This window comes from Trachypithecus francoisi, unplaced genomic scaffold (assembly GCF_009764315.1).
Source record: "Trachypithecus francoisi isolate TF-2019V2 unplaced genomic scaffold, Tfra_2.0 Lachesis_group1, whole genome shotgun sequence".
In the NCBI taxonomy this organism is placed as follows: Eukaryota; Metazoa; Chordata; class Mammalia; order Primates; family Cercopithecidae; genus Trachypithecus; species Trachypithecus francoisi.
This window is the reverse complement of record NW_022681454.1, coordinates 52,248,252-52,261,860: the sequence shown is the minus strand read 5'-3', so window position 1 is coordinate 52,261,860 and position 13,609 is coordinate 52,248,252. Positions and strand designations below refer to the sequence as shown.

Sequence of the window (13,609 nt, the reverse complement as noted above, 5' to 3'; positions counted from 1 at the left end):
TGCTGATGTCCCTCTGGCCTTTTTACTTTTCAATAAAACATTTTCATTTCATGAAAAGTTACCTTTGTGAGTGTTTTATTTTATTTTTGTTTGTACAAATTCCCTTAAGTACTAATATCTCTCTGTCCTAAAAAATTATACCTTGTAAATATATATACAAATTACTCAGCTTCATACTACTGTGCCATAATCAGTTGAAGGCCTAATTCAATTATTTTAATTGGGCATGAAGACAATGGTAAATATAAGCACACAGATAGGTACTAAGATGGTATAGTTCTGTAATGAGTAATAAAATGATAATCAAAATAATTCAGAATATACAGTTTTCCCTTTGTATCTGTGGGGGATTGGTTCCAGGGCCTCCCATAGGTAGCAAAATCCATGAATACCCAAGTCCCAGATATGAAATTGTGTAATATTTACATATAATCTATGAACATCCTCCTGTATACTTTTAGTCATCTCTAGATCACTTATAATACCTAATACAATGTAAATGTTGTATTAATAGTTGTTACACTGTATTGTTTAGGTAATAATGACAAAAAAAGCCTGTACATGTTCAATAAAGACACATTTTTTCCCAAATATTTTTAATCCAGGGTTTTTATTCCATAGCTGTGGAATACAAAGGGCTGGCTATATTTATATTTTACATATATTAAACTGCTCAGAGAGAATTCACACTGCCAGAAATTTGCCATGGATCTCAGTTTAAGAAACATTGTGCTAGACCACTGTTTCCCAGGAACATGTTTTATTTCGTAGAAACTAATTACAGGACCTAACTGGAATATACTGGGTACTAGTTAAATGCTTGTTTAATTGAAAATTTCATGGATTTAAAGCAACGTAGATGTCATAGGAAATTATTAAATAGAGATTTTTCTCAACTAGCTCAACTCTTTTGTCCTTTCGTTTCTCCAAAGTCCAAATATCTTTCACGTACAGCTGTATTCGTCTGTTCTCGCACTGCTATAAAGAAACATCTGAGACTGGGTCATTTATCAAAAAAAAAAAAAAGATTTAATTGGCTCATGGTTCTACAAGCTGTACAGGAAGCATGGTGGCACATGCTTTTGGGGAGGTCTTAGGGAGCTTTCAATCATAGCAGAAGGCAAAATGGGAACAGGCACTTTTCATGGCTGGAGCAGGAAGAAGAAAGAGACGAGGGAGGTGTACACACTTTTAAACAACCAGATCTCACAAGAACTCACTCACTATCATAAGGACAGTACCAAGAAGGAAATGTGCCTCCATGATCTAATCACCTCCTGCCAGGCCCCACCTCCGACACTGGGGATTACAATTCAACATGAGATTTGGGGAGGGACACAGATCCAAACCATGTCGATGGCTTTCAAATTTATTATCTTCCTTTCAGCTAGCTGGATGGGAAAAAGAACATGGAAGGTTTTGATGGGCCCAGGCTAGTAGTGGCAAATAGCACTTTTGACCTTTTTTCCATTGATTAAATTCCTGTTACATGGCTACACTGCAAGAGAGACCATAGTTGTAGTCTGGAGGTCTACCAAGAAAAGTTTGAAAATTTGTATTTTGATCAGCAGTCATATATGCTACAGATCTTTAGGTAGTGTAGTCACAACCAGTAGTGTGTGGGACAAAGAGTACATGTATTAGTCAGTGCAGGCTCTGGAGTCAGTCATTAATATTGGAATCCAAGTGATCTCATTTTCCTGTCAGTTCTACATAAATAAAATGGATGTTTTATACGTACTCCATGGATTTGGTGAAAAGATTGAAGGGATAATAGATTCATTAGACTTATAACAGTACCTAGCACATGACCATTATTAGGTAATTACTAATTTTTCTTAAATACTAATAGTTATCAGCTACTATAATTGGCAAGTGAAATAAAGCCTGTTTTCCATCTCTGCTTAGGAGAACAAAAGTATTGATGAAACAACCAAAATATCTTCATCAAAAGAACCATGTGCTATACAAATTTACTTTTGTTGTGTAAAAAACATTTATATAAAATCTTCCTGGACTTCAATAAGACTTTTAATTTGGGGTCTGAGCAACAAGATAGGAATGTGTGATATAAACCATGCCACTCTAAGCAAATCTCTGACTCAAGTATTTTGGTAGAATTATCTATATCTATATATCTCATAAATAATTATTGAGGTAGAAATATATGTAAAGTTAAAAATCACACCCATGTCCCCCACTCCGATTTGGCAATATCCTAACTGAATAGTCAGTAGGATGGACATCAAATTATCTTTTTCATTATGAATTAAACTGAATTGGAAAATCCACCTTGGGTGCATAGTCAAATTGGCTCCTAATGCTACAGACTCATCCATTGAATTGACTGCCAATGCTACAGACTCATCCCCTGCCATCACTCCACTGGGGGCTGAGCCTGCCATCTTAAACTTCACTTGTGAAGGCTTATTAAGTTGAGGGCCTAAAAGGCCATGAATAGACACTTCTTCTCAATTCACTAATCACATAGTCATTCCTGTTTTCTTAGGGAGAATTGACTAAACAGACAAAGATGTCTGGAAAATTACTTTTTCTTACTCTGTGCCTCAGTAGGGCAGACATTCTATGTTCTGGCCATAGAAAAGGTAGTAGGGGAAGAAAATTGTTCTCACTGATATGCCCCCCTCCCAGTGATATAAATATATGATCTATATAATCAATCTCTTCTAAGTATTGAAAATTTTGAGGGTAAACGTTGCACTTTTAGGTAATGATATGAAAGTAGTAATAATGATGCCTCAGAAAACAATATAATTTAGTGAGCTTAAACAATGAAGTTTACTCTTTTCAAAAAAGAAAGGAAGTAATAGAGGGCAAAACAACCTAGAAACAGGATCAGAAGAATATCATTAAAAATAAACATTACGAACATTTGAGAGGCACCCTGGTTTATGTTATTTCTGTGACCATCATTTTAAAAGCAAATATATATGAGAAATGTGTTAGTAGGAATAAGATAAATAAAAATAAGTAGATTTTTATTTTATATTTTACAAGATATGTAAGAAAGTATAAATATATTGAGCATTCTTTCAACTCATATGACAGTGTTACATTCATTTCTGACAAGTAAGTACAAAACAGAATGTAGAACCAATAGGAAGTTTCCATACAAAATATAAAAATAAAATGAGCAGGGCATGGTGGCTCACACCTGTAATCCCAACACTTTGGGAGGTCAAGGTGGGCAGATCATGAGGTCAAGAGATCAAGACCATCCTGACCAACATGGTGAAACCCATCTCTACTAAAAATGCAAAAATTAGCTGGGCATGGTGGCCCATGCCTGTAGTCCCAGCTACTCGGGAGGCTGAGGCAGGAGAAGGGCATGAACCCAGGAGGTGGAGGTTGCAGTGAGCCGAGATCACGCCACTGCACTCCAGCCTGGATACAGAGCAAGACTCCATCTCAATAAATACATAAATATCAAATGCTTGAACGCAATATTGAAAAATAGAAAGTGCATATGTGTGCTTTGAAACAGACAAATTTGGGTTGAAATATCAGCCCTGTGGCATATTAGTTTCAAGATTTTAATGATGCTATCTGACCTCCCCTAGTCTTTTTGCTTTGTCCATGAAATGAGAGCAACTTCATATGGGGGTTGTGATAGCATAGATTACCTCATGTGTGGCCCACGGTAACCACTCAAACATAAATAGTTTCCTCACTCCCCGAGAAACATATTATTGAGGAAAAAAATGGAGCCTGAAAGAAATGAATTTATTTGGAATTGTTTTGAATGAAAGAGGTGATTTAGTGTGCCCTCCCTTCCAATAAACAGTCTCTTAATACCCCGAAGAACCTGCGCTAGAACAAATAGCCTTAAATTGCATCAATTTTCATCTTGACTTCCTGGGAATGTAATAGTACTGTAATAGGCCCTAGGTCTTCTGTGTCCAGAAAATCATGCAAAACCATCATATATACGTGTCTAAATGATTTGAGAATAATCCAATGTAATCTCTTCTGCAAGAATTTTCATCTCAAATGTGTTCTACATGGTTGTATGGCAGGTTTGTTCCTCACTTATCTTATTACTGAACTTCCCCAAATAGTTCTTAAACTATATTTGTCAATTTAATGCATTATACATCTTAATTCCTAATACATGTTTATTTTTATAGCTTTTACAACTGGGACGCTGATATTGCTGCTTGTAATTCAAGTCCCAACTATCAAGTGATTGCCGATAATCCAGAAGGCTTACTTTTCAGATACAAAAGAGACAGAAAAATTCTCAACGTGGACCCAAAGGTAATTCTTCTTTTACACTTAGGTATCTCTTCACCTGTTATTGTGTTTCTGCCACTATTCAAAAAATCTATTAAGTATTTGACACTCTTAAGTTGTTAAATTTAGAAAGGAAATAGCACTTTGAAACTTAGAGCATGTGCTACCTTTTAAAAACCACTCCATAGCTTCATAAATCATTAGAAATTAATAAGAAAGGGTTTAGGGGGAATTTAAATAGAACTCACAAGTGGAAACACTTCTCCATGCCTAGCATAAATTGCACCAGGGAGCCAGTAGGCCGCGCATGTGCTTCCCCTGATCCTGGAGATGTCCAGCCACTTGTTGCTGTTAGTGGGGAGGACGGTCATTTAGAGAAGGGAGACTCTCACCTTACATTTTTACTCAGAATTCTAATACCCCTCTGTGTATGTGACTAACACTAAAAATGGTTTGGTTCTTAATGTACTTCTAAGTGCTAATTTGGAAAACACTTTTATTTAAATATTTTAAAGACATGTCTCATGATATTTTGAATTTGTTCAAAGATAAATATTTACATCTTGCATATTTTCAAAGACTGCATTTGAATCATGACTTTTTATTATGATTTGTCATATGTCTAGGGATGGAAGTTGAAACTTTGCTTGAAGTCATTATGTGTTTGACTTGTATCGGTGGGTTTCATTTTGTTGTTGTTTTTAAATTTTGAAAACTATGATTCACATGAAAGCACCAGTATAAACTCCAAAAGCAAGAAAAGATGATTTCATAGTAAAATAAATAAAAATTGTGTGATACACATGGAATATGGACAAGGATGGGCCAAAGGAATGGGGAGTCAGGTTATAAAAACTTTTCCAAAAATTTTTAGAAAACCAAAGTCAAAAATCCAATCTGTATTTCATCTCCACTTAGTACAGTTCCTTGCACATAAAAAATGCTAAATAGGCCAGGCACAGTGGCTCACACCTGTAATCCCAACACTTTGGGAGGCTGAGGCGGGCAGAGCACCTGAGGTTGGGAGTTCGAGACCAGCCTGGCAAATGTGGAGAAACCCCATCTCTACCAAAAAGACAAAATTATCCAGGTGTGCTGGTGCGTGCCTGTAATCCCAGGTATTCAGGAGGCTGAGGCAGGAGAATGGCTTGAACCTGGGAAGTGGAACTCTGTCTCAAAAAAAAAAAAAAAAAATGCTAAATAACCATGTGTTTAAAGAATTCATGACCAAAATTCTGTAGCAAGAAATAGATGATTACGTGAAATGAGATTCAGCTACAAATATCAGAAATGCCTAGGTAGTAATTTAAACAGGATAGAAGCTGCTTTCTCTTCCACATGTAAGTGTAGATAGTGACAGTCCAAGGTTTAAATGACAGCTCCACAGTCATCTGGGCCAGAGTAATCCTCATGTTCTTGGGCCAAAATAGGTCTCCAGCCAAAACAACCACATTCAAAACATAATGCATGGATGGGGTTGAGAGGGTACAAAGAACATTCCCCTGATGCCTTTAAAGGGAGTTTCCAAAAAAGCTACCGCACGAACATTCACTTATGTTCCATTGTAAGAAGTTAATCTTACGGAGATGATTAGCTACATGCAAAGCTGCGAAATACAATCTTAATTCAAATGACCATGCACTCAGCTAAAAACAGGTATTCTGAGACAGGGAGAAGAGAGGTTTAAGTAGACAACTAGCAGGTTCTAACACAATGCTATCTCCTTCAAAATAACAATACTCTTTTTTGGTCTCAGGTTTCTCATTAGTGAAATGAAGTACTGGATCAGAGAGTTTTTAGGGCTGTATTTATTATGAATCTATACCAGAGTAGTTTATCAACATACCTTCTCTCTAGTGGTTCTTCTTTACTTATGAGTGTCAAAATGAGATCAGCTGAGACAAAGTACAGAAAACTTAATAAATAGCATTTCCAGAGTCATTTCCTTAGAAGTCTAAACTATATACATAAGAAAAGATTTTAAATTATGAACACTCTTGTTAAGATGTGCGAAACAAATATTTGAATCAATTTTGAATGACATCATATTTAAACTATTTTAGGGCTATATTTTAACTAATGGCATATTTCAAGAATGGCAGGTCATGATTTGTAGTTTTTACAGTCTTTGGGGAATCATTATTGAATGCGAACTGCTGCTTAAACATGGTTGAAATAATTTTAACTAAAACTCAAACTTCCAAAGTAGTCAACCATGAGATTTCATTATGACATATAACATTTGTCTCTTTTTTTCTGAAAGATTTTGATTAGGTTTTATGATACATTTGAAGAAATTTTTTTCCACCTCTTGAATAAAGAGCAAGCATTTGGTTAATGAGTGGTAAGAGTAAGAATTATTAGGCGAGACATACAACAACATTTGGATACGTGTATTTCTTTAAATTTTAATTTTATCTTATGGAAAGTAAAAATTAATAGTAGACTTATGAAAAGAAATGTTGGTCTCAGCATTAGTAAACAGAGTCCTAGGCTTTACTATTAATTGGCTGCATGACCTTGATAAATTCAGTCAACTTCCCTGGGTTTTAGTGGTCACAACTAGAAGATAGAGGGTTTTTGTAGTAGTAGCTGTTGTTTGTTTTGTTTCTTTCCGATCTCCAGAGTTCCTTTAAAGTACCAGGCCCAATTTGTAGAGATTCTGCCTCAACTGGGACCAGAAGTACATATTTTAATAAGCAGCCAGTGTGATTCTGCTACAGGTTGTTCATGAACTGCAATTTGAGGGAAATCTCCATAAAAAGTCAATAGTTTAAAAACATCTGGCATTCTGTTCTCAAAAAAAAAGTAGAAAAACACTTATATATTTTAATTATTGTGGACAAGATGTATTATACATGGCTACAAAAATTTCTTAACTTATTCTCTCTTCAAAGATCCAAGATCTTTTGTGTTTCATGCATCCAACATACAATTTATTATAGACCTAAGGAAGAACCAAGAAATAACCAAAATAAGTATCTGTAGTTATTTTAATAACTACTAATACATATTGATAGAAATTACATTTTTATACTCAATATTTTTCTTAGTAATTTTTATTGAAATCCTTCCTAAGGTGAACATCTCATAAATCCAGTAGTTAAAGAGCTGTAAAATACTGTAAGAGCAACTCAGCTCTCCTTTTCTTCTCCTTCATGTACCCTCTTTGAAATACTTTACACTTAAAATTAAAGAGGTCAAGATCAATTAAAGGTGGAAACAGTGATAAACAGGATGTGTTTACTTTGCCCAACACAGATGTGGACTCGTTAATTCTGAAGTATGTTTCCCACAAAAGGCAGTTGTTTGGGAATGGTAACAGTGGAAAAAGAAACTTGTGCAGGTCTTACAACAAGTAATATGAGTTCATTGGTTAAGAAATTCCAAATGCAATAAGAGTTTGGTTGCATTGAAAACAGGACCACTGGCTTTAACTTCCCTGCAGCTGTATAACATCTGGAACAAATAAGCCAAGTTTCTATTTTTGAGTGAAGAATGCTTGTTTGAGTGATTCACACCCACCAAAATGTTTCCAGTGTATTATCTTTAGAAGAATTAAATGGAAGCACTTTGCACTCTGTCCAATATATTATCTGGACAAATTTTTTAAATAGGCTTTTTTTTTGGCTTTTAAAAAGCACCAACCATGGGATAGTTTGCTTTGACTCTTACCATAGCATAAGTGGTCTAAAACTGGCATGAACCACTAATAAGGGAAGAAAGAGAAAGAGAGAGATTGTATATAATAGTTACAACAAAAAGTATATATATTTCTTGGTTACACCAGCTTTTCTCACTTCCCATTTCTGAGAGGCCATCACCTGGAAAAATGTCTTGCTAATGAATATTCGATAAATGTTCAGTAAATTGATGATTGAATGGATCCTTCCCTCCAAAAGCAATAATAACAACAGTAATAATAGTAATAGTGCTATACTAATTAAAAGTTAATCAGTAAATTATGGTAGTTATTTGATACAGCAGTGATAGCAGATATGGGTATAGTCATTTCCCTCTATACTAACACAAATAAGTCACAAAAATGCAAGAATTTATTGCTGAAATCAGATTTTGTAGCAACTATGCAGAAATATCTATTTTAGTCTATGCTTTTATACCTTCTTGTGCAGTCCCAGGAGTATTAATTTAAACTATCTCAAATTAAGACTATTGAATTAGAACATGATTTCGATTTATGAACAGACTTCAACAGATTAAATGACTCACTCACAGCCAACAGTTAATTATTAGTAGAAACCATCAATGAAGCTTAAATATTATGAAACATATGGGGAGGTGAAGATAAGCAAGACTTCAGTATTTGCCCTTTAAGTGCTCTTAGTGTTTTCAGGGAAATAAGTCAAAACATCACTGCAGTATAAGGCAAAAAGTGGTACATTGCACAGGAGATAAATACTTTTGGAATTCAGTGGAAGAAGAGATGATTTTTGATCTGGAGACAGGAGCGGAAAGGAATGGAGTGGAAAGGAATGGTGAAGGGAGAGCATTGGAGATAATGTTAAGTGATAATAGAGGAAGTAAACTTTTAGTGGGGACTTAAAGGATGATTAGAAATTGAACTGGAGAGGGGGAGAATTGAACACATAGGAAGGAAAAGGCAGTCAATATCAGGAATTAAACCTATTACCCAAGATAAGATTCACAAGTGCAAAACAGACAAGGGAAAACCCAAATAGTTCAGTCTGGCTTCTGCATTGGCTTGAAGGAGTGAAGTGGGAATTAAGCCTGGAGAGGTCATCAGAAACTTTGACTGCAGGACTGAGGCAGATCTTGGACTGGACTTAATAGGAAATGGGGAAATATGCCAAACATCTTGTGCAGATAAATAACAGGATGAAAGTTAGGCTTTAATGTTAGGAGGTGTAGAGTAGTACAGATGAGGGAGGAAAAACTGGAGAAGACAAGCAGAATAACAGTAATCCAGGTGAAAAGTAAAAAGGACTGGAAGTAGAGGTCCTGCTGTAGTTGGCAAATTTTGAGTTAATGCTTTCAATATTGCAACTACCAGATCATTCAGGTACAGATAGAACTTAGATTATGTATATCTATCTAGAAAAGTTTTTGAGAGAGACCTCACTTTCCCCCAGTACTCAGAAAAGAGAGGGAGATAGAACGTGTGTGTGAGACAGAGGAGAGAGACAGTATTGCTGTATGGGTATAGAGCACACAGGTGAGCTGGATGGATGTCTGCCACCTCTGTGTTCTTCCCTTCACCCCCCTCTTCCTCATTTGATGTTTCCTTGACAACTGTTGAGAACTATGAAGTATAAAGGTGAATCTGAAAGGTAGATTTCTTGTCCTAAAAAACTTACAGGTTAACTGGTGAGTGGGTAGGAAAATATGCACATAGAAATGGCAAGCTAGAAAGCAACCTGAGAGGACAGAAAAAGTTCTGTAAGAATTCAGGGGAGGCAGAATGTACTTTGGACCATGGATGTTCAAAACCAAGTTAATGAAAGAGATAGCATCTGAACTGGGTCTGGAAGGGTGAGTATGGTGAGGACGTGAGGACTGGAGAGGAAAGATGTTCTGATAGGAAGGAAAATCATGCACAAAGGCATGGGAGCACAAAACATGAGCCTGTGAGGGAAGGCAGAGGACCTCCTTGTGGCTACAGACAGGCTGTCAGCACAAATCAGATACCAGAATCACCCAGGAAGCTTTAGAATATATGATGCCTGGCCTCATCCCAAGAAGGCTGGATAACTGATCTGGGTGGAAGGGGAAGGCTTAGGCATTGATACTTTTCAAAAATACCCTGGGTGATTCCAGTGGTTCACAAGGGTTGAGACAAAGGTGTAGGAAGGAGAGTCATGGCAGAAAAGTCTTGAGAGAATAACTAAACTACACAAGTGGAAGCAAAATCTAATTAGTTTTTGCCATTCTATAGACCTCAAGGAGAGTCAGTACTATTTGTGTCACAATGACTTAGAATCAAAATTTCTAAGTATGAAAATGCATAATCCATTTTGAAAGGATGTGATGTGACTGTTCTGTTGGATAAACTTCATCAGTGTGCTTTTAGAATTCAAAAGAAAATAAATTATATTAAAAATATGAAAATTTATAGGGCAAGATCTCTTTTTGTTATTTACTGTCTAGTAGAGTACATCTTGAATATAGTTGCTTGGTAAATCACTGATAACTAAACTAGCAAACTAAAAGACATATGAAAAGATCTCAGAGAGGCATAGTTTCTATTGAATGTAGGACATCAGTGAAACAAAAAATAATGTTATAGAATAAAACTCTCTGGATCCATGCTCAGTGTCACAAAGTTTGGAAGGCATGTGCAATGTGGACTGTGCATGGACTTAGCAGGATTTATTTCTTTGTTCTTTTTGTATCAATACTCCTGACTATTAAGCCCAGACTCCTCTCTGTGAAAATTGTTCACAATTGTTCAAACATAACAACGAGCTACTTTGGCATGTAGTCTATTATCACAAGAACTCTTTATCAGTACCCAGCTTGTCCTGGCTTGATTAGGAGCAATTCCTATTAATTCAGGAAGGCATTTCCTCTTCCTCTCTCTTTCTCAAATTCACCAATCAGAGAACTCCAGGCTTTTCCCTTAGATATCAAACTGAATCCATCTACGGTGAGGGCCAGCGAATTCTATTTTTAAAAGCCTCTTCAGGTAGCCCTAAAGATTAGCTGGATTTTATATCCACTGCTTTACACAGTACTATTGTCTTAGCTGTTGCTTCACCTTAATGTATGTGCATAAAGCAATCCCTTCATTCATTTAAAATATGTTGTAATGCAACAGTGTTAAGTCATTGAAATTACACATTCCCAGGACTGCACAGACTAGAAAGCACAGACCATATACCAAAGAGTGCTGTGTAATAAGATACAACTGCACTAAATGCTTCTGCTAATAAATCACCATCACTGCTATTTTTGCTTCTTATTTGGATCATTATGAGGACCAGAGAGTGGGCAAGGGGTTGGGGGATTTTACGCATTCTTGCTATTACTGCCTCATGGAACTTCATTTTGTGAAGTGAGTTTGCCTAGAGGCTCAAATGAAACAATACACATGACAGAAACTTGTAAAGCATAAACTGTCAAATGTAGGGCAGGAACCCTTTCTGGACATTTTGCCATTGTATCACCAGGGCTAGCACCATGCCCGCACATGGTAGGTGCTCAGTAAACATCTGTGGGATGAATAAATTGAAATATTAAATATTTGCTAAAGAAAATGAATGGTAGGGCCAAAAATAATTCTTAAAAAAAAATGAGGTTAACTTAAAATATTTTAGGGTCTTAGGCACTGAAAACATATGTAGAGCTAAACCTATTTTTAGCTAAAAACTACCGGAGTAATTGACTCTGGTACTTTTCTGCCTAGGTAGGTGGATAAATGAATTATCACTCAGGGTTCTTTGAGGAACTTTCTAGGGTAAATGGTAATTTGTACAGGGTAATGGCAAAGTGCTAGGTGCATGGGTAAATGAGAGTAGCAATTACTTTATTATTTTTTTTAAAAAAATGTGTAGTCACTGTTATCTATTATTGTGCAGATGCTAAAAACAAATATGTCAAATTCTTTCTTTTTCTCTTAGCAAAAGGCTAGACACATAAAGTTTAAAACTAAAAATAAATTCAACTAATAAAATCACCCATTTTTGTTTCTGCATTTTTTTTAATTTAGAGGAAGATTCTAGCAACAGCTTCTCAGAGCTCCTCTCTCCTCTATTCTGCCCTCTCAGGCAACCCCCACCCAATCACTTGCTACTATTAGTAGGAAAGGTGTTCATTACCTGCTTAATGCCACCTCTGCTTCCAAGGTTGTTGACTGCTCTTCGTTTCCCTTGCCTCCCAGATCCTAAAATCCTAACCTGTTACAGCCTTGAAATTGATCTTCTCAAAATGGAGGCCCATAACATTTCTACATCCTATCTGCAGATGGTTCCAATTTAATCTCTTGGAACCTCGCCCTTCAGTGAAGGTCCTCAGTTTTAAAATCTGCCTTTTAACAGGAGGAGCTACATATAATCCCTTTTGAAAAACAAACAAACAAAAAGCTGAATAGAATAAGTTTTAAACAAGGTTATGGCTTCCTCAACGTCTCAAATGTTTCTGCAAACTGTACTACAAAACTAAATTAATATTGAGCCAGTGGGGCAGGGGATATCTACTGAATCACCAACATCACTTTTTTGGGCCCTGGATTTTCCTTGGGGGCCTCCTATAAATGCTGCTTTTTAACTGTGGCATAGTAACAGTTATTAAGCAAAGCTGAGGCCTTGCCAACTTTCTGGTTTTGCTACCCAAATTTCTAAATGTTTGGTTGATTATAGCCCTAAAACGCCCACATACTAAGTAGCTTTTAAACATTTTCTCCTCTGGGTAATCACCTGGTATATCTGAACTGAAAGCCACCACATATAAATTAAGTATTTACTCAACTAACTACTGCTAAAATCAATGGCCTTGAGGAATACATTAAAATTATATAACAGAGCTTGGCTTTTATGAATTAAAACTCCTAAAACTTAAATGTCATGTCCTCCACTTGACCTGAAAAACTGACTTTAATTTTATATGCAGTATTTAAGGAACAACCCCCAGAGATAAATACATTGTTCATAAGTGTCCAGTGCATGAACTCATATATGAACTGTAACACAAGAAACGTAAGCTATGCGAAAGAAAAAAAATACATATATATATTTTGAATTTTGAATTTTACATATATACATAAATAGATATATGTCAATGTTTAGTAATAAGAGAGTATAAATGATAAGCCTCCATCATCTGAGCTGAATATATGCAATGAAAAGAAAGGTACATATCCCAATAAAGCATACATGACAAAGAAAAAATATTGTTTTAAGCTTTTAATTCCAAGAGCAGCCTAATTAAACATGATGCCAAAAGTAAAAGGGACCCATATGGCCTAGGAATATAAGGATGGAGAGATTTGAGGAAGAGATCTTTATACACAGTTCACGCTCACTTTCTCACAAAATGTATTACCGCAAATCAAGAAGTACGGAAGAGAATAGAAGTTAATTTCCTGGCAAGATGAAATGATTAAATAAGAACAAAATAATTGTTTCCTTTATGATCTTAAAATCCTGATAACTAATAACACAGAAGCAGGCATCAGAAAACACATGAGTCAGGCATGGTGTCATTGCAGGTGCAAGACCACAGTTGAGGGGTTATTTCTAGTTCAAAGAAAAAGCATGTTTTTTTCCTGGGCCTCAACAGTTGAACAAGTAGTTAACTCCCATGACTCTTTCTCAGCCATTCACCACTCCCAGCAAATACTCATAATTTCTCAAAAATTGAAATCCCAAAGCAGAGTGAG

General features: G+C 36.0%; 1 protein-coding gene across 1 annotated transcript in view; it reads left to right on the top strand.

Moving 5' to 3' along the window:
• The window catches only part of CFAP299 (cilia and flagella associated protein 299), a 662,518-nt gene that overhangs the window by 633,553 nt on the left and 15,356 nt on the right, over positions 1-13,609 (top strand). Inside the window, exon 5 of the mRNA XM_033214298.1 lies at positions 4,149-4,278. Coding sequence (XP_033070189.1) covers positions 4,149-4,278 — 130 coding nt within the window. The remainder of the gene's footprint in view (positions 1-4,148; positions 4,279-13,609) is intronic.